General features: G+C 44.6%; 1 protein-coding gene across 1 annotated transcript in view; it reads right to left on the bottom strand.

Annotated features, from left to right (window-relative positions):
- LOC121569582 (inactive phospholipase C-like protein 2) overlaps positions 1–11,592 on the bottom strand; it is a 102,997-nt gene extending 91,405 nt beyond the window's left edge. The window contains exon 1 of the mRNA XM_041880672.2: positions 10,759–11,592. Coding sequence (XP_041736606.1) covers positions 10,759–11,082 — 324 coding nt within the window. The 5' untranslated portion in view covers positions 11,083–11,592. The remainder of the gene's footprint in view (positions 1–10,758) is intronic.
- Positions 11,593–19,482: the final 7,890 nt, after the last annotated feature.

The raw sequence follows: 19,482 nt of genomic DNA on the forward strand, positions 1-19,482 counted from the left end.
AAGTAAGATTAAAGATGTAACACAGAATTGATTGAAAATGTATACTGTATGCTTTATAAACAGTCAAACCAAGCGGGGTCATTTTTGACCCCCAGAGGACAAAAGGCGTAAGGCATTTGGGAGGACAACACGAGGGTTAACCCCTGTACGATCAGAAGTAATGCTAGAGATTTACACTTGGGGAGAAGAAGCTAAAACTGTTAAGAGGTCACAAAACCTTCCGGAGGACAACCATCTCAAAGAGCCCTTATTGGAAATTCTTTCTGACGAATCCCAATTCGGATTCTCATCTTTGTCATACATATTTGATATGTTAAAAAGACTATGAAAATACCTTTGGTTTCTTTTCATAGTAGTACTTCAGCATATCAACCACCATATCCTTTTTATGACATATCATTTTTATTCTCTCTGTCTTCCATGTCTTTCATTCAGTCAAAACTCAGAACAAAAAGAAGAGCTAGACATCCGATCAAAGGAAGTCACTTCAGTTAGAGAGGGGAAGTGAGATATGAAATGCCACCAAACGACATGTCAGATGACCAGACTGTTGGAGTGGCTGTTGCTGCAGCTATACCTCCACATTCATTCATCACACCAGCACCATAGTGGCCCAAATGACCCAGGGAAATATTGAGCGGATAAAGTCTGAATACTACTCATCGTTACGTCTCCATTTCAAATGGCCCGAGTGCAGCAATTAACCCTCAGGTCGGTAGATCACCCTGTGAACGACTCTAAAACCAAATACCGCTTCATTTCTCACACCAGACAGCCACATTTTAGTAAAATCGAGACCTAATTTCAGAGACTTTAACAGACATTTTGAACAGACTTTTCCAGAATCCATTGATATCCTAGCTGCTCTTCTGACAATAGAGGACCACATAAACCCTGTACACCAAAGACCCTGTCCCTGCCACTGCCTCTGTCTTTCAGCATCATCACTGTTGCTTTATAAGGCACATTAAAATGAAGCGTCAACCCACACACCCCAGTGTCCAATTAAATCAATTCTCCTCAGTTCAAAAAGCTCTTCTTTATCTGGGCCCCAATTTCACACATGGCTGATTGAGGTTCCTGTTCACTTAGCACAAGTCATTATCCCCAAAGGAAACAGATAAAGGAAAGATATGGAATTTAAAAATCAGAAGAGCCCCCCATGAAACAAGAGCATGGTTCTACTATAGTACTCACTGTTCTCTCAGTACTGTTAAAAGGGTTCTGCTCTGAAGCCCTGGCCAGGTGCAACAGTAAATGGTTTAGGACCAAACAGGGATCTTTAGCATGAAGCTTCACTGCCCATATTGGACAGACAAAGAGACCAAATGCTTCTGTGTGTTTGAGCAGCTGAGATTAGTTTATTTGTGATGTGCTCAAATATTCAAGAAACCCTCACATTGGATATTATGAGGCATCTGTCTTCAAAGGAATTGGCAAGAAATGAGGTGCTTGAGAAAATGCCAGTCAGAGAAATCTGTTTACTGTTCAAACTGTGCTTTCAACTGGGATAGGAGGATGGGCATTTGCTAGTATTTGTGGTCATGATCCACAATATGGACTCAAGCATTATGGACTTTGAACACAGAGTACACACTATTTACTTTTCATTTATCAAACTTCATGTCCAAGAGCTTTTGGTCTCCTGCTGTTACTGTAGATTTTTTAAACATGGGATGAGAGGAGGTTTGGGATAGGCGTGCATATGCATGACTTGCAATATGTGGCCCTTTGCACGTCAATGCTTCATTTTGGATCCAAATATAGTATTTGAAATGTTTGCGTTTCACAGATTGCTGCATGGAGATCAACAGCCAAGAGAGTCCCAGAAGACTGATCAGCCATAGACATCTGCCATGATCCTCATCCATCTTCATCTACCCTCCTCCTCTTCCTCTGCTCATCCTTTGCCTCCCCTTCACCTCATAGTCCTCCGTCCAGAGTGAGACTGTGACAACTTAATTTTCATGATGCCCCTGGGTGGGCTATCATAGTGATGGAGATGGGGACACATTAACTGTGTTCTTTAATATTAATAATCATTGAGAGCATCTTGACTGGCTGCATCACCGCTTGGTATCGCATCTGCTTGGCATCCGACCGCAAGGCGCTGCAGAGGGTAGTGAGTACGGCCCAGTACATCACTTGGGCTGAGCTCCCTGCCATCCAGGGCCTCCATACCAGGCGATGTCAAAGGAAGGCCGTAAAAATTGTTAAAGACTCCAGCCACCCAAGTCATAGACTGCTCTCTCTGCTACCACATGGCTAGCGGTACCAATGGACCAAGTCTGGAACTAACAGGACCCTGAACAGCTTCTACTCCCAAGCCATAAGACTGCTAAATAGTTAACCAAATAGCTACCAGGACTATCTGCATTGACCCTTTTTGCACTAACTCTTTTGACTCATCACATATGCTGTTTATTACCTATCCTGTTGCCTAGTCACTTTACCCCTACCTATATGTACATATCTACTTCAATTACCTCGTACCCCTGCACATCGACTCGGTACTGGTACCCCATGTATATAGCCAAGTTATCGTTACTCATTATGTATTTATTCCTTGTGCTATTATTATTTGTAGATTATTTTTCTATTTTTCTCTCTGCATTGTTGGAAAGGGCCCGTAAGTAAGCTTTTCACTGTTAGTCTACGCCTGTTGTTTACGAAGCATGTGACAAATACAAATTCATTAAATAGAGAAGATCAACCACAGCCTACAATCAGCCAGACAGACCCCCTGAGTACCACTATCAGCACTCCATCAGAGTGAGTCTTATTGGACAGTAGTGTTTTCAGTCAGCTGGTTAGAGAGACCATCTCATAGGCCCAAAATAACACTTAAGAAATAGATATTACCACCAGGGCTAGAATATGCCCAGCTTCTTATCCCACTGGATCCTTCAGCATGTAATCAGTGTTATTTGAGAAGGATCTGACTGAGTTCGGTGCTTCTCCGATCCTGGTGTTGATTAAGTAAATCCCAGGATTCAACGTCTGGGGAAAGAATTCCAAGATCGCCTCGGACAGCATTGGTGGGAAAGGGATCAATCTGGGGCTCGGGGGAATTTCTGGCACTGCCGAACTATCAGATAAAGACTGTGAGAGATCTGGGTAAACCTATAAGTGCTTTATGTATTTAATGACTGGAGGGGGGTAGGGGTGGGGTTTTATCCAAAGCCAGGGAGTGGTTATTGGGTAGAGGTCTAGAACGGAATGTCCCCACCACACCACCAGAACAGGGGGAATGGTTTGACAGATGCACCTCAGATTCTATGCTCGATTGAGAATGAGATTCCTTTCTCTCCTCCTCATGTGAACAGAGATGTGAGTTTGTAAAACAACACACTATATAACTGTTGACGAAGTCAACAAGCCAGATGGTGTTTGGAGACAAAGACTTATGAAATCAATGCTCACATTACTATGTTCGTTTCCAGGGTTTCCCCACCCCCTGCAAAACAGAATATGTATAACCTGGAATCATCTCTTTCATTGAATACAACTGGAGCTGGATTTAGATATGACCTAGATTTAAAGGAATAAGTAAGACTGCTGCACTCAAATCAGAGTTCTTCTAATACCGCCTACACAAACATTCATTAAAACATAATTGTAGAATGTCGCCATCTATTTCAAAAATATCCCCTCTCTATCTCTCTCTCTCTCTATCAAAGAGAGAGAGATAGATAGAGAGAGAAAGAGAGAGAGAGAGAGAGAAAGAGAGAGAGAGATCTAATCTCACTCTCACACTCTCTAAGTGCTTGACTAATGTATTATAGAGCCATGTGACTAGGACAGGATAGAGAGCTGAATGCCTGTTAGCCAGCCTGTTAGCCAGCCTGTTAGCCAGCCTGTTAGCCAGACTGTTAGCCAACCGGTTCCACAGTGAGTGAGAGCAGAAGTATGACACACTGGGTTATTTTAGAGGGGAAAGGGGGTTTAATAAATGACAGGGTGAGCTGATTTCCTACCCCTCAGTGACTGACTGGGGAGAGGAGTTGGTGAAGAGTGGGAGGGGAGTGGTGGTGTGGTGGCATGCAGTAGGGCTATATGGTATGTCCCAACAGCTAGCTCCATGACCACAAAGCCCTGTGGTTAAGGTTCTGTGTATTACTCTGTATAACGTCTGTTATAATTTTATCCCGTCATGTTTTAGCTCTGCTTTTGTCATGCTGACCATGTTCATCTTTCCAGTAACCGCTCTGAATAAGACTTTGACCTTTTATTTGCTCCAGAGGTCAAGAACCCCTCAGAGCGTGAGATAGAGAGTGGGAGGGAGGGGGGAGAGATAAAGAAACCCATTTTGGTGAGCTGTGATATGGTCACAACAGTGCTGGGGGAAGATCCTTCCTATCCCTCTCTCAGTCTGTGCTGGCAGGCCGGCAGGCACACAGCCGTCTTCCCAAAAGTCAGCCAGAGTGAGGTAGGCAGGGCAGGAGCCTGCAGCTGTCCACAGACCTGCTTACAAAACCAGACTGGAACATCCCCCGTCAACCTGTCCCCGTCCCCTCCAACCACTTTAGAAGCCCTCCCTTCCCTTCCCTCCACCACGGGACAGTCACTCACCACACCAAGGGGGTGACAACCTTGCAGGATTTGGCTGGTTCAACGATATAGACACAGATGGGTTCTCCACTGCTCCGCTGGTCCCTCCTAAGCCCCCTCATGCCACAGCCTTCATGCCTACAGGAGGCCATTTTAATGTGTTAAAGAGATTTTCCTGAAGTTTTGCATACGTTTTAGCCAGTAGTTCTGAAAGCAGCACCCAAGAGCCAAAAAGGGTCCCTGAAAATGTTGCACAATTGTGTACAACGTCATCAAGTAATTGCTCTCGAGCCCATGCACCGTGTGCACAAAGACAGTGAAAAAAACTCTGTGGTGTTCATGTGGTGTGCATGCAACCTCACTGGACAATGCTGTGCTGATCTTATCCCACCTCCCACTTTAACCTTGCAACCTCATTGGACATCATTCCACCTGCCAATCAACATTGTCCCTCATGTTCGGTTGTGGCTAGTTCCCTGTCACGATCGTTAACGGAAGATACGGACCAAGGCGCAGCATGATAAGCGTACATTTTATTAAGTACTTAACACGACACAAAACAACAAACAAACGATACGTGAAGTCCTAGGTTACACAAAACAAACCTTTACGGAACAAGATCCCACCCCGACTAGTGCCAAACAGGCTGCCTAAGTATGGTCCCCAATCAGAGACAACGAGATACAGCTGCCTCTGATTGGGAACCACCCTGGCCAACATAGATCTAAACGATCTAGAAAATCAACATAGAAAATATAACACAGAAACTACACACCCTGGCTCAACATTTCAGAGTCCCCAGAGCCAGGGCGTGACAGTACCCCCAAAGGCGCGGACTGTGACCGCGCCACACAAACACAACAGGGTAGGGGCCGGGTGGGCATTCCGCCTCGGAGGCGGATCCGGCTCCGGGCGTGACCACCACTTTCTCTCCACCTCCCCGTTGCGCCCCTGATCTGGTCTGGCACCGCTGACTGGAGCTGGACCCGACGACGGTGGATCAAACCGTACAGGCTCCGGACTGGAGCCGCTGGCCGGAGCTGGACTGGACACCAGTGGAGCGGCTTGCTCTGGCTCCGGAGTGGATCCGCTGACTGGAGTTGGACCGGACCCCGGTGGAGCGGATTGTTCTGGCTCCGGAGTGGAGCAGCTGACCGGTGCCGGACCAGGCACCGGTGGAACAGGCACGGGCCGTGCCGGACTGGACACACACACCACTGGCTTGGTGCGGGGAGCAGGAACGGGCCGGACCGGGCTGACGACGCGCACCACTGCCTTGGTGCGGGGAGCCGGAACGGGCCGGACCGGGCTGACGACGCGCACCACTGGCTTGGTGCGGGGAGCAGGAACGGGCCGGACCGGGCTGACGACGCGCACCACTGGCTTGGTGCGGGGAGCAGGAACAGGCCGGACCGGGCTGACGACGCGCACCACTGGCTTGGTGCGAGGGGCAGGAACTGGCCGGACCGGGCTGGCGACGCCGCACCACTGGCTTGGTGCGAGGGGCAGGAACAGGCCGGACCCGGGCTGGTGTGCGCACCACTGGCTTGGTGCGGGGAGCAGGAACAGGCCGGACCGGGCTGGCGACGCGCACCACTGGCTTGGTGCGAGGGGCAGGAACTGGCCGGACCGGGCTGGCGACGCGCACCACTGGCTTGGTGCGAGGGGCAGGAACAGGCCGGACCGGGCTGGCGATGCGCACCACTGGCTTGGTGCGAGGGACAGGAACGGGCCGGGCTGGACTGGGAACACGCACCACCGGCTTGGTGCGGGGAGCAGGAACGGGCCGGGCTGGACTGGGAACACGCACCACTGGCTTGGTGCAGGGAGCAGGAACGGGCCGGGCCGGACTGGGAACACGCACCACTGGCTTAGTGCGAGGAGCAGGAACGGGCCGGACCGTACTGGGAACACGCACCACTAACTTAGTGCGGGGAGCAGGAACGGGCCGGACCGTACTGGGAACACACACCACTGGCCTTGTGCGGGAAGCAGGAATGGGTCGGGCCGTACTGGGAACACGCACCACTGGCTTAGTGCGGGGATCAGGAACGGGCCGGACCGGACTGGTGACACACACCACTTGCTTGGTGCGAGGAGCGGGACTGGGTTTCCTTATAAACCTCCGCTCCTTCTGCTGCCTAACCAGTTCCTCTCGCCATGCCTCTACACTCCCTCTCCCTTAACGCCTCTTGTAGCTCCTCCCTCCGACCAATTAACTCCTGCTCCCTCTGGACCAATAGCCCCTGTAACCTGGTGGCCTCCTCTCCTAGTCTGCAGATTCGCCCTGTAGCTGCCTCCTGCTGCCCCGTCGTCCACGCCGTGTGCCCCCCCCAAAAATGTTCTTGGGGTTGCCTCTCGCGTGTCCATCGTCGGCACGGTTGGCGCCGTTTCTCCTCTCCTGCCTGGGCATTTACCTTTGCCCATGGCCCTCTCCCCGCGAATATCTCCTCCCATGACCACCATTTGCCCACCTGAGACATCGCTATCTTCTCCTCCTGATACGTGAAGTCCTAGGTTACACAAAACAAACCTTTACGGAACAAGATCCCACCCCGACTAGTGCCAAACAGGCTGCCTAAGTATGGTCTCCAACATAGATCTAAACGATCTAGAAAATCAACATAGAAAATATAACACAGAAACTACACACCCTGGCTTAACATTTCAGAGTCCCCAGAGCCAGGGCGTGACAATCCCCTTGTTGCTTCAGACTAGTATGGTAAGTAAGCAATTGTGATAATGTAATTTTATACAATGGAAAAGTTATACGTTTGCATCAAATATCCTACTCCTTGAAAGTGGTTTATTGATTAAATATAGCATTTGCCTACATGATGAATGATGATCGCTGGCAATCAACTGCAGTGTTGGATTATTACCCCATATCATGGAATACCTGTGTGAACTTTAATAAGGACTAAATGTGGACACATGGAATTATTTGATTTGGATGGATGGTCGATACAGAAAGGTGGGGTGATATTTTCTTATCTAAAAAGTGGGTGAAAGTTTGCAGAAAACATTTTTCGAGTGCATCAAGTCGTGATTCGCAAGCGGGAAAAACGGATGGACGCGCGCACCTGGTGAAAACCTTTGCCTATTGCACAATCAATTCCAGAATTCTAACAACAACCAAAATTATACACCAGCGACACCATTTAGGAGATGCAGGTTGTGAGCATAGTGTTTCTGATCGGGTTGACAATCATATTCTAATGTATTTGTCTGGCTACAATGCCATCTTTAGTGCACATAATTTTCTGCTTGGTTTCCAGAGAAATGTATTGAAAGAGACAAATGAAACTACTAGTGAGGTCTAATAGATCTAGCATGTTTTCTAACTTATGATGTATGGATTTGATCGATGTATTGCATGTATTTTCGCTGTTATTCAAATAACTAATGGTAAGACCATGCAGCCAGGCAATCTTTGTTGCTTCAGAGCGTTCACTACATGACAGGAACGAGCACGTAGATCTTATGCACCAAATGATGGAAGGTTAGAATGTAAGGATTCTGTGCCTTTTTCCGCTGAGAGAGGACTGTAGATCCTTTATTATGCATGTATGAGCCATACATTGTCCAAATGGGAAGTTTAAAGAAATAACGATCTACAGTCCTCTCTCACCAGAATATCTCTTTAATGAGCACAATGTTGTAATTGCTAATTTGCCTCTCTACCCCACTCCCCCCTTTAGTCCCCTCAGATCCCTCAGCTCATCTTTCATGCTGCTGAAACATGTGTGTGGGTATTGAAGCTTCGGCAGCACTACACATGAACTACAGTAGTGAACTTGTTGCACATTAATGTTATAAACTATCATTATATTTATCGTTATCGCATCAATTCAGTCCATTTATCACAATATGGATTTTTGTCCTTATCACCCAGCTCTACTACAGGATACCTGACCCAGATTCCCATCATGCCACTCTCTATCAGTGTGTTCCCCATGTTGTGACTGAAGATGAAGTTCATTGTGTTGTGACGTTCCTTTCTGATTCTATGAGTGAACATGCCTTCTTGGCTGCATTTGCAGCAGAGTCTATCTGAAAGGACTGTTAACCCTAACTGTTCTGTGATACGATTCCATAACACTAACCCTTTAACCCCGATATGAGGGAGCACAGTCACAATTCCACACGTACAGAGTGTACTAACCTATTCCGATAATCACATTGAGAGAGACACCTCTTTTACGCCCAAGGATGGGTGTAGGCCTTTAGGGATATACAGGAATAGAAGCGGACGTCAGTGTGCTGTTGGACCAACACATCCATATTGGAATGAGAACAGGAAATGACAATGATGCTCTGATGCTCTGCTAAAAGTGGACATGGTTATCTAACTGGGTTATCACACGCAACCCTGACAGAGTCGCACACTTATAACCTCTGGTGAGTTGTCTGTAAACTGGCATTTCACGCCTGGCATTCAAAATGTTGACCCCAAATCCAGTGGTGAACTTTCCTCAACGTGAATCACATAAGCCATACGGACAACTAACTCTTATCTGACTGGGTCGAGGCAGTCTCTACGTTATAGATGCATTACTCTAGTGAAGGAATGAGTCTTCTTTACTGGTTCTATAATGGTCTATTTGTCCAGCATCTTTGATAGTACATCCTGGTCCTTCCAATAGCAACAGTTGGTGAGAGTTCAATGTTGCCATACAGCTGAGCTGATTTACAGAAGAAAACTCCAAACACGTTTATCCCTATGTGCATTACAAGAAATATTACAACAAAGCCTTATGTATAGCAATACAATGCCATATGAACAGGACAATACATTCTGAGAATAAGCTTTAGAGGATTTGAGACCTAGAGCATGTTGACAACATGATCCGCTCTGCATTCTTAACATATTTCTGTTATGAAGTTTGAACTTATGAACGTCAGTAGATTGCTCCAGTTCTTTTGGAGGGAAGGAGAGTGGTTTGGGGTGGAGAGATTTAGGCCTTAGCCTCGTATGATACTATTCCATGGAATTTCCTGGAAGAACAACCCTGCTTTTCATCAGTAGGGCAAAACATCCTGGGGTGAAGAGAAGCAACACTCAGGGACTTGTTCATTTTCTCAGGATTCCCCTACACCTCAGAGAAGCACATCAAACCAGAGAGCAGGCAGTGTTTGGATTTATTTGCCCACACATCCACAGGGAACTTAATAACAGGGGAAATAGATAGAATTAGGGTTTTAGGCCAGTTGCTAAGCAAACTGGCTCATAATGACAGAATGCCACTCTCTCTCTCCAACAGCTCCCACCTCCACAGAGCTTCTCCACAAGGCCCCTCAGTACACTGTCTGTCTGTCTCTGTCATGCTACACGATCTGACTGGAGACATCCTGGAGTAGGAGACATGAGACATGCCTTGGGGGAAATAGTGACTAAAGGCAGACTTGTTCTCTGTAATATGTAGGCATATCATTTTTGTTTGAAAGTCCCTGGAGGAGCCCAGACTTTGTGGATAGGCCTCATCTTAATAGTCAACAAACTATTTTGCATACGATTTAAATAGCATTGCCAGTTTTGTGTTGTTTGTTTTCCTTTTACATAGTACTCTACTTACAAGTCTATTGGAACAGTAGTGTAGTTCGACTATAGAGGCATGTTTTACTATCCAGGGAGGGAATGTCATTACAGTTAAGACGCATCCTTTAGCTGCGCTCATAGCAGAGGACAACCTTTATTTCACTTTTGGTGACCTCACCTTGCAGCAGACGCAGCAGCAGAAGCTTCGCACACCATCAGCTCCTCAAGGCATGAAGAAGTACATCACGCAAACTTCAGATCATTGGATCAGTTAGTCCTACCTTCTTTGTAATATTGTAACTGTTTCTGAGACTTGTAGCCTAACTGCGAATGATAGACTACATTATAACATTTTCCTCAGCAAAATGTTTACCCTGCACTAGACCATCAGTTTGTTACACAGTAACAACTCAGCATCCTTTATTATTATTATTATTATTATTATTATTATTATTATTATTATTATTATTACAGTTTTGTCACTAACTGTTCATCTAACCCTGGCTCCATAACAATTGAATTAATCACAATGATGGCTAGTCACTGAATGCATAATGTGGTTTTGCGTGGGCTGTGAGGAGATAATGATTCCCTCATTAATGCAACCGTCAAGAGCTTCCTCTGATTGACGTAACATGATAAAGTAGGCTTTATGATAACAGACCAACCTTCATAATGCCGCAAGGTGTGTTCACGCCTCCATGACTCCTTTCGGCTGAATTGTCACGGCTGCTGCTGCCAGTCCGAGGACTCCCGTGGTCCATGTACCTTCCGTTGGCGTAAACTCCCTCTGCCCCATAGACCGGTTGCCCGGCGGCAAACGCAGCCGCCGAAATGTCCAGGTATGCCCGGGTGCCAGTCGGAGGCAGCACCGTGGCGTCATTGTTGTTCAACCCCGCTATTTGTGTTGCGTTCTGTGCTGGAGAGGCTGCAATGGTAGGATTTAGCAAATGTCCCGACACAGCATCGGAAGCGTGTACCCCTGCCATCATCCACGGACGTTACAGCTAAACATTACAGCTAAACATTCAACCTAATGCATTGACCCATTGTTTCAAAATATGAGCCCACGGCTGTGTAGCCCACATAAGATCATCAGTCCACAGACGAAGCGCAGTCCACTGAATCTGGGATAGACAGATTGAACTGCCGCGTCTGGCAGAACAAACTCTTTCTTGTCGCTCTAAAATGAACAGATGGTGCTCCGTATGTGATCTGGTGTGATTAGCTAACTGCATGGATTCATAAGGAGCCCGCTCAGAAACAGTTCCGGCTAATAAAAAGGCATTAATTAGCGTTTACACGCGCTTTCGTTTTAGTCCAAGCTTCTTGTTTGCGCGGAGGCTGCATGCAGAAGAACGTCCTATCGCCTGGTCCCTACTTTCCTATCCGCTCTCCGCAGATGAGAAATCAGAAGCTTCCCCACGTGCATATACAATGCGCTGTGTCCCCTCCCTACACAATCCATGTCCGTGCGCGCTAATTCACAGACACACACGCACGCGCGCGCACACACACACACACATACACGTACACGCACACACACACAACTTGTAGGCTAAGCCATTTCTAGGCTAAAACACAATAATGTATTAACAGCAGAGGAGGCTGGTGGGAGGATCTATAGGAGGATGGGCTCATTGTAATGGCTGGAATGGAATATGGTTTCCATATGTTTGATGTGTTTGATAAGTTCCCTTTATTCCATTCCAGGCATTACAATGAGCCTGTCCTCCTATAGCTCCTCCCACCAGCCTCCTCTGATTAACAGGGAATGTGAGTGTATTTGCATGAAATATGTCTTATCATTAGGCTATTGTCTAAGGCTTTTCAAATGCATATTTATTATCACAGCCAAAACTTAGATCAGGGAGACTGGTGATTCAGAAAGTCCCCTAAGTTGCATTAAGAACAAATAGCCCTTTCTGGTGGCAAGGGCAAAAAGCTCCATTGATGCTGATGATCCTCATATGACATATCCCTATGGGCTTTATCAACTTAATCTCAGAACCCAAAACAAAATATTACATGCAGTCTGTTAACAAGAGACTATTATTATTTTTACATTGTTTCAGTTTTTCTGTGTTGGATGGGCAGGCCAGGTTTCAGTCCCAATCAGAGAGGGAGTGGCACATCATCAACATTACCTCCAGCAGTAATCCACAGAGACACCACACCAGCCACCTCCACATTATTGATTGGTGAGAATGAAAAGCACAGGACCCTTATTCATACTGTAGAACAAGTGGTACACAACCAATCCCTGTGTCTGACAGCCACAGTTCAGAATTCAATGGCTGCAGATAGAAACCCACGATATCTGTAATGATTCAATTCTGACTACAAATTAGCTGAATCACTGTCACTATCATCATTCAACAAATCTGAGGAACAAGGGAGACAATTATCTCTGTGCAATCACTGATGACTTCTACAAAAATCATTATAGATCTACTTTAACCCCAGCACATGACCTCACACAAACTCATCATTCTGTCAAAGTGTTTTACACCTAATGATGCAGGACAAACCCACTAACAGGGGTTTCATCCCAAATGGTACCCTATTCCCTATATAGTGCACTACTTTTGACCACTGCCCATATAGGGCTCTGGGCAAAAGTAGTGCATTATGAAGGGAATAGGGTACCATTTGGGATGAAACCGGGGTCTTCGCCATCAGGCAGACATGTCAGGGGAGGAGGAAGGAACGATGAACAATAAACACTGATAATACAGTCTAACACACTGAGAGGACTAATCACACCACAGCCAGTTGGAAGTAGATAAATCATGTGCTGCTGCGGTAGAGCTGCTCAGAGTGTTTGGTCATTATTGTCCAACCAAGTCATTATAATCAAACCCAGAACTGGCTTGTTTTTTTGTCAGACCAGACAAATCCGAATCTGAATCATGCAGTATGGATGAGCGGTTAGGTCAGCTGCTCTGTGGTTTTTCTATGACATTGATGTGTCTTTGAATTGAAGGAGTGTGAACTAAGCTCCCGAGTGGCGCAGTGGTCTAAGGCACTGCATCTCAGTGCTTGAGGTGTCACTCTAGACCCCCTGGTTTGATTCCAGGCTGTATCACAACTGGCTGTGATTGGGAGTCCCATAGGGTGGTGCACAATTGGCCCAGCATTGTCTGGGTTTGGCTGGTGTAGGCTGTCATTGAAAATACGAATTTGTTCTTAACTGACTTGCCTAGTTAAATAAAGGTACAAATAAATAAAAAACTAGGATAGTGTGTGTTCTTCCTGTAAACTTAAATGAGGGTGGTAGCCTACATGCTGCCTTGTCCATTTTATGCCAGTCAGTCTATGTACTCATTGACCAGAAACTACTTCTCAATGTGAATTATTTATACATAGCTGTCTTCTAGAACACAGTAGTTCAGATGCTGGGCCAGAGAGAGCGATAGAGAGAGAGAGAGAGAGAGAGAGAGAGAGCGATGAGAGAGAGAGAGAGAGAGAGAGAGAGAGAGAGAGAGAGAGATTCTACTGCTCTCTCCCTTTCAATTCAATTTCAATTGAATTGAGAGGGAGAGAGCAGTAGAAAGAGGGAGAGGGAAACATTGGTGGAATGAACAAATTATGGAGAAAGATGGGGTGGATGGAAAGATCGAGGAAAGGTGAGAGGGAGAGATGGAGGTGAGGGATACTACTGTTGAGAAAAATAAGTCAAGAATTAAGGGGAGAGGTTGGGGCGAGGTAGTCCATCTCTCTCTCTCGCTATCTTCTCTCTCTCTCTCTCTCTCTGATTAATATATTATGCATCTTCAGAAATAATTCAGAATAAGTCCTGCTTTTAAAAGTCCTGCTCCAAGCCTTCCAGCCAGGCTCTCACTTTAATGTTCAAATGCCTTTGGCGCCCAAGCCTCAAACTCAAACAGGAGCCCATCCAGGACCCACACGGTGGAACCACACTAGGATTTATTAACAAAGGACCTTATCATATGCTGCATCACTGCAAACTGGCGTGCCAACACTCCTCCACTTAGGTAAGAAAGATGTTGTGATGAAGAGATGAGAACTCTACTGGGGAGGAGAATGGAATTATTGTTAAGGAGAGCTGGAGAGGGAGTGAGTGAGAGAGAGAGAGAGAGAGAGAGAGAGAGAGAGAGAGAGAGAGAGAGAGAGAGAGAGAGAGAGAAAGAGAGAGAGAGAATACAAGAGAGACTGTGAGAGATCAACAGAAATTAAATGGAAAGCAGTTGCAGCTTTGTTTTCCTTTTGACTATCATGCCACTAACAATTAAATCACACTCTGGTTGCTTTCCATTGAGGTTGCTCGTAGCTTCCTGTGACAGGAAGTGAGCCAGAGTTTAGCTGTCTCCCTTCCCCTCCCTTCCCCCACCTCTCTCTCTGTGAACCACAAACATATGAAGGGATAGCCATCCATACATCCCCCCACCCCCAACCCTGATCCCTCCAGCCCCTTTCCAGGAGAAGCCAGATCATTTTAGATTGTATTGATGACAATAGTATTGATTAGGGTTACCCAATCACAGCTGATGAAAGGCCCTTTGACTGCTGGGTAATCTGACGGTGCAGGTCCCACATGGTTTTCGTCCTGGAGGTTGAGGTCATCAAGTCAAATCCTCTTCATTAGTTACCATGGAAGTTTTTTTTTATATGGCCATGTCTTGTATTTAAGACATTTGACCACAGACGTTACGACTCTCTCCCCTCATTCAGGCTCACCTCATTCATGCATGGTAAGAATTATTGTGTATCAATACAGGAAATCAAGGTATTGATTACAAATGGATAGGGTATTCTTGTTTACCAATGCACAACATATAGAAAATATATAGCTACAGGGGTTTGTCTACATAAGAGAAGCAGTTCTACCTAACAGAATCAGTTGAAGGTGCTGCGTCTTGTCAGGGGGAATAGTGTTTGTGTATGATACGAGAGGGAACTCTGACACACGATGAGGCTGAATAATCCCCAAAAGTGTAATTCGTTTTTGTGTGAAGTGAGCTGAGACTCCCCACTGGCCACAGCAGAGGGTCTGAGGGTGTTCCTCCCAGAGCCTAACCACCATACTTTCTGTTTCTCTTACACATCACTTCCTGTGCTCTCTCACATGACCTCTGTGGAGGGAGGAAATTAAACTTGTCCCTAAACAACCTCTGCGTCAACACTCTTTACTAATCAATCAGAGCAGTGCTGTGGTTTTCTGTCCCATCCTAGGGACTGTGTCTGTGTCCTTTGTGCCTCGACTGGACCTCCTTCCACTGGAGCCCCTAATTACTAGAGTTGATGCAAAGATTAATTTGTACGCATAGACTAATACGATGGTAATTAGTGCCAATTTGCATCTTAATTATCTGATGAAAGATGTTTCCTGGGGAGGACGTCAAGGCCGTGACTAAATTATTCAAATTTCTGACCTGTAGGAGAGACTGAGAGACAGCTTTATTGCGCTGGGATGATGATATGAGCCTAACAGAAGGGCTCATTTTAAAAAGTACGTCTATCATGGTTTTTCGATTCCTGTTACAACATGTTAATCTCGTGACATGTCCCACATGCATCCTATGCATACTGCTGACCGGCATTATGCTATGTTTCATCATTCATTTCCATTCCCAGTGTTATTGCAGAGTGCAGGAATCACATTGGGCACTGATGACATCTAGTGGGCACAAGGTAGAACGACGGGCTGGTAGAACGACGGGCTGGATCCATCTGCTCCATTGAAAAAGCTGTTCCTTTCAGTTCTTTGTAGCGAGGCTATACATAGCAGTTGGTGGGTGCCAGTCTTGCAAATCTCCCAGAGCATTTTATCTCGAGTATATACAATCCAATGTCAAGTAAGATATGGCTGTGAATACCTTATAATACTATATTTATATAGTATACCTTATTATACTACAGTATACAACATTCTACTGTAATAACCCCACACATTCACCCTCACATGCCCTCAATGCTATAACCCTTTCCTTTGCTGGAAAAACTGCTTTATTGTGAGAAAGGTTGGTTTCCTGTAATATTTATTTTTGTTTTATCTGCAGAATTGTCTGTTGTCAACAGAAGAAAACAGTGGTGGCCTACTGTATACTGTATGTTTATTTTAAAAAATTGCCCATTTCACCTTACTGCTGTGTTACATTGAATTTTATTCTCTGTCCAACACTATGCTTTTACAGCTATTGTTGTGAATATTGAACAGTATCCAAGCAACCACGTGCAGTTTCGTTTCCAAGCAACAGTCTCCCTCTGACCTCCAGACATGTCCGATGTTTTAAAAAATGGATTTATTTTAATTAGAATATAGTAAATGTGATTGAAGGAGAATTTCAATGAACTACAACTAATGAGTTATTTGTTGAGAAGGCAAACAGTCGGTATTGGTTCTGTCTGTTCCATAGGAGATTGACAATCATAACATATTTTATAGTAATCAATGGTGTCATAGTGGATTACTGTTCATGCATTAGGTTAATTACATTGTCTAATCACTTTTCCATGTCCCTTTAAAGGTACAGTGCATACCGGTCCGGTACCTTGTCTCAGAGACAATATGTGTTCCTGCCACACGATGGCAGATGTGAGTTGCCACTGGACAATCGATCACATAAACCAGTGTGGAGGGAGATGAAGCGAGATTAGAGGGATTGCACAGGGTTTAGAGGGAGAGAGGGATATAGACAGAGAAAGCAAAAGAAAGGAAGAGGTAGAGTGTGCAGTGGACCACAGACTGCATCTGAGCAGTGACATGTCAGTCCATCCAAGCCTAGATCGAGGAAGAGGCAGATTAAGTATTGTGATGAGAGGAAGTATTGCCAAATTAACACTGCAGCATGAGGTCAATAACCACTCTCAGCTCTCACCCACCTACATGACATGCTTGGACCTGTATTTTTCAACAAATTGTTCTTCAAAGAAACACAGAAGCTGAAGATGGTGTGAAAGTAGTGTGAGAATCATTGGACTATACTGTAACCACTGGTCACAGGCGTCAATTCAACGTCTATTTCACGTTGAACCGTAATTTCATTGAAATGACATGGAAATAACATTGATTCAACCAGTGTGTGTCCAGTGGGTAGCTATTAGATGTACAGATAGGACCTGCTTGATCAAGCTGCTACAATAAAAACAGAAGTGCACTTTCTTAAGGCAAATGGTAGAGGTTCCAGTTCAATAAACAGCATGCTTGGCATAGAGTCCCATTCTTTGTTTGTGATTATTGGTCTCTCTTCATTCAAGTGAGTATCTGTACATAAGACCATCTAAACGCAGTTTGGCTTATAGTTTTAACCATGTTTTGAGGCTATACAGTGTTTGTTTACATTTACTTTGTTTACAAACATTGGAATAAAACAAGCTCATATTTTGGGTTCTGATGGGGTACGACTATTAAACTAAGCTCATGAGGAATGTATAAGTTATATTCTTCAAGAATCAATGGGTACATATCATTAATTTATAAGTCCAAAAATGGATGTAGCAACTTCTGATTGGACCTTTAAGGCAAATGGTAGGTCAATGAGGTTCAGTTCAATATCAACATCCCTGCTGCGTGGCATAGAGTCCCCCTCTTTGTTTGTGATTATTGGTCGCCCTTCATTCAAGTACACCAAACGTATAGTGAGTGAGTATTTGTACATACGACCGTCTAAATGCAGTTTGGCTTAGTGGGAGGTTAGAATCACAATGGTGCTTCAGTGCAATCTGATCTGATAATTACAATGTATAACATGCAATGATCACAGCTCATGTCATTCAACAGCAGATTGCTGCATGCATCTACACTACCGTTCAAAAGTTTGGGGTCACTTAGAAATGTCCTTGTTTTCGAAAGAAAAAGCCATATCTCAGACTGCCGATCTTTTCTTTTTATTGACCAGTCTGAGATATGGCTTTTTCGTTGCAACTCTGCCTAGAAGGTCAGCATCCCGGAATCGCCTCTTCACTGTTGACGTTGAGACAGTTGTTTTGAGGGTACTATTTAATGAAGCTGCCAGTTGAGGACCTGTGAGGCGTCTGTTTCTCAAACTAGACACTCTAATGTATTTGTCCTTTTGCTCAGTTGTGCACCGGGGCCTCCCACTCCTCTTTCTATTCTGGTTAGAGCCAGTTTGCGCTGTTCTGTGAAGGGAGTAGTACACAGCATTGTACGAGATCTTCAGTTTCTTGGCAATTTCTCGCGTGGAATAGCCTTCATTTCTCAGAACAAGAATAGACTGACGAGTTTCAGAAGAAAGTTATTTGTTTCTGGCCATTTTGAGCCTGTAATCGAACCCACAATTGCTGATGCGCCAGATACTCAACTAGTCTCAAGAAGGCCAGTTTTATTGCTTATTTAATCAGCACAACAGTTTTCAGCTGTGTTAACATAATCGCAAAAGGGTTTTCTAATGATCAATTAGCCTTTTAAAATGATAAACCTTGATTACCAAACACAACGTGCCATTAGAACACAGGACTGATGGTTGCTGATAATGGGTCTCTGTACGCCTACATAGATATTCCATAAAAAAATCAGTCGTTTCCAGCTACAATAGCCATTTACAACATTAACAATGTCTACACTGTATTTCTTTATTTTAATGTACAAAAAAATGGCTTTTCTTTCGAAAACAAGGACATTTCTATGTGATCTCAAACTTTTGAACTTTAGTGTATGTGTTAGAGTGCAAGTGTAAAAAGGCATGTAGTGCTGCTATGTTATAGTGGTGCTATGATGCCCACACCCAGTCAGAAGGCAGTTGAAAGGCTAGTCAGGATTGGGGTCTATTCCTTTTCAATAGAGTCAATTCAGAAAGTAAACTGAAATTCCAATTCCAGTTTTCTTCAATGCTCAATGAGAAGAAATTAGAATTGGAATTTGAGTTTTCATTCTGAATTGACTCTATTGAAATGGTCTCATGTACAGTATCGGTAAGGTTCAGACTGACATAGAATGTGAACAAATAAACCATTACATTTATTCAGTCACAACTTATTATTTTGCATACATGTTACAGTTGAAATTATTCATAAAACTTTTTTTTTGTTTTTTTTCAATTGCAGTTTTTCTTGAAACACATCCGAAGTGCTAAAACCAAACCACAAACATGGAACTAACACTGAACAGAACACAGCTTCATATACAGCTTCCAGAGTACATAGACGAACTAAGGTGAAGCAAAGATCCAAGTTTGAAATGATCAGAATAATGTTTAAAAAAAGGAAACGTCACAAGAATTCCCATGTATCTTTGACTCTTCAAAAAACATCAGTGAAATCAAGAAATACAAAGAAGAAAAACAAGCTGTTTTGATCCGGAAAAATAAAAGAAACAAAGATAGGAAAAGGCTAAATAATGTCAACTGGACAAACACAAAAGCAACATTCTTCTGATTCTCGTTTGCAATATGGCTTTTTTCAGATACTTC

Source organism: Coregonus clupeaformis, chromosome 30 (genome assembly GCF_020615455.1).
Source record: "Coregonus clupeaformis isolate EN_2021a chromosome 30, ASM2061545v1, whole genome shotgun sequence".
In the NCBI taxonomy this organism is placed as follows: Eukaryota; Metazoa; Chordata; class Actinopteri; order Salmoniformes; family Salmonidae; genus Coregonus; species Coregonus clupeaformis.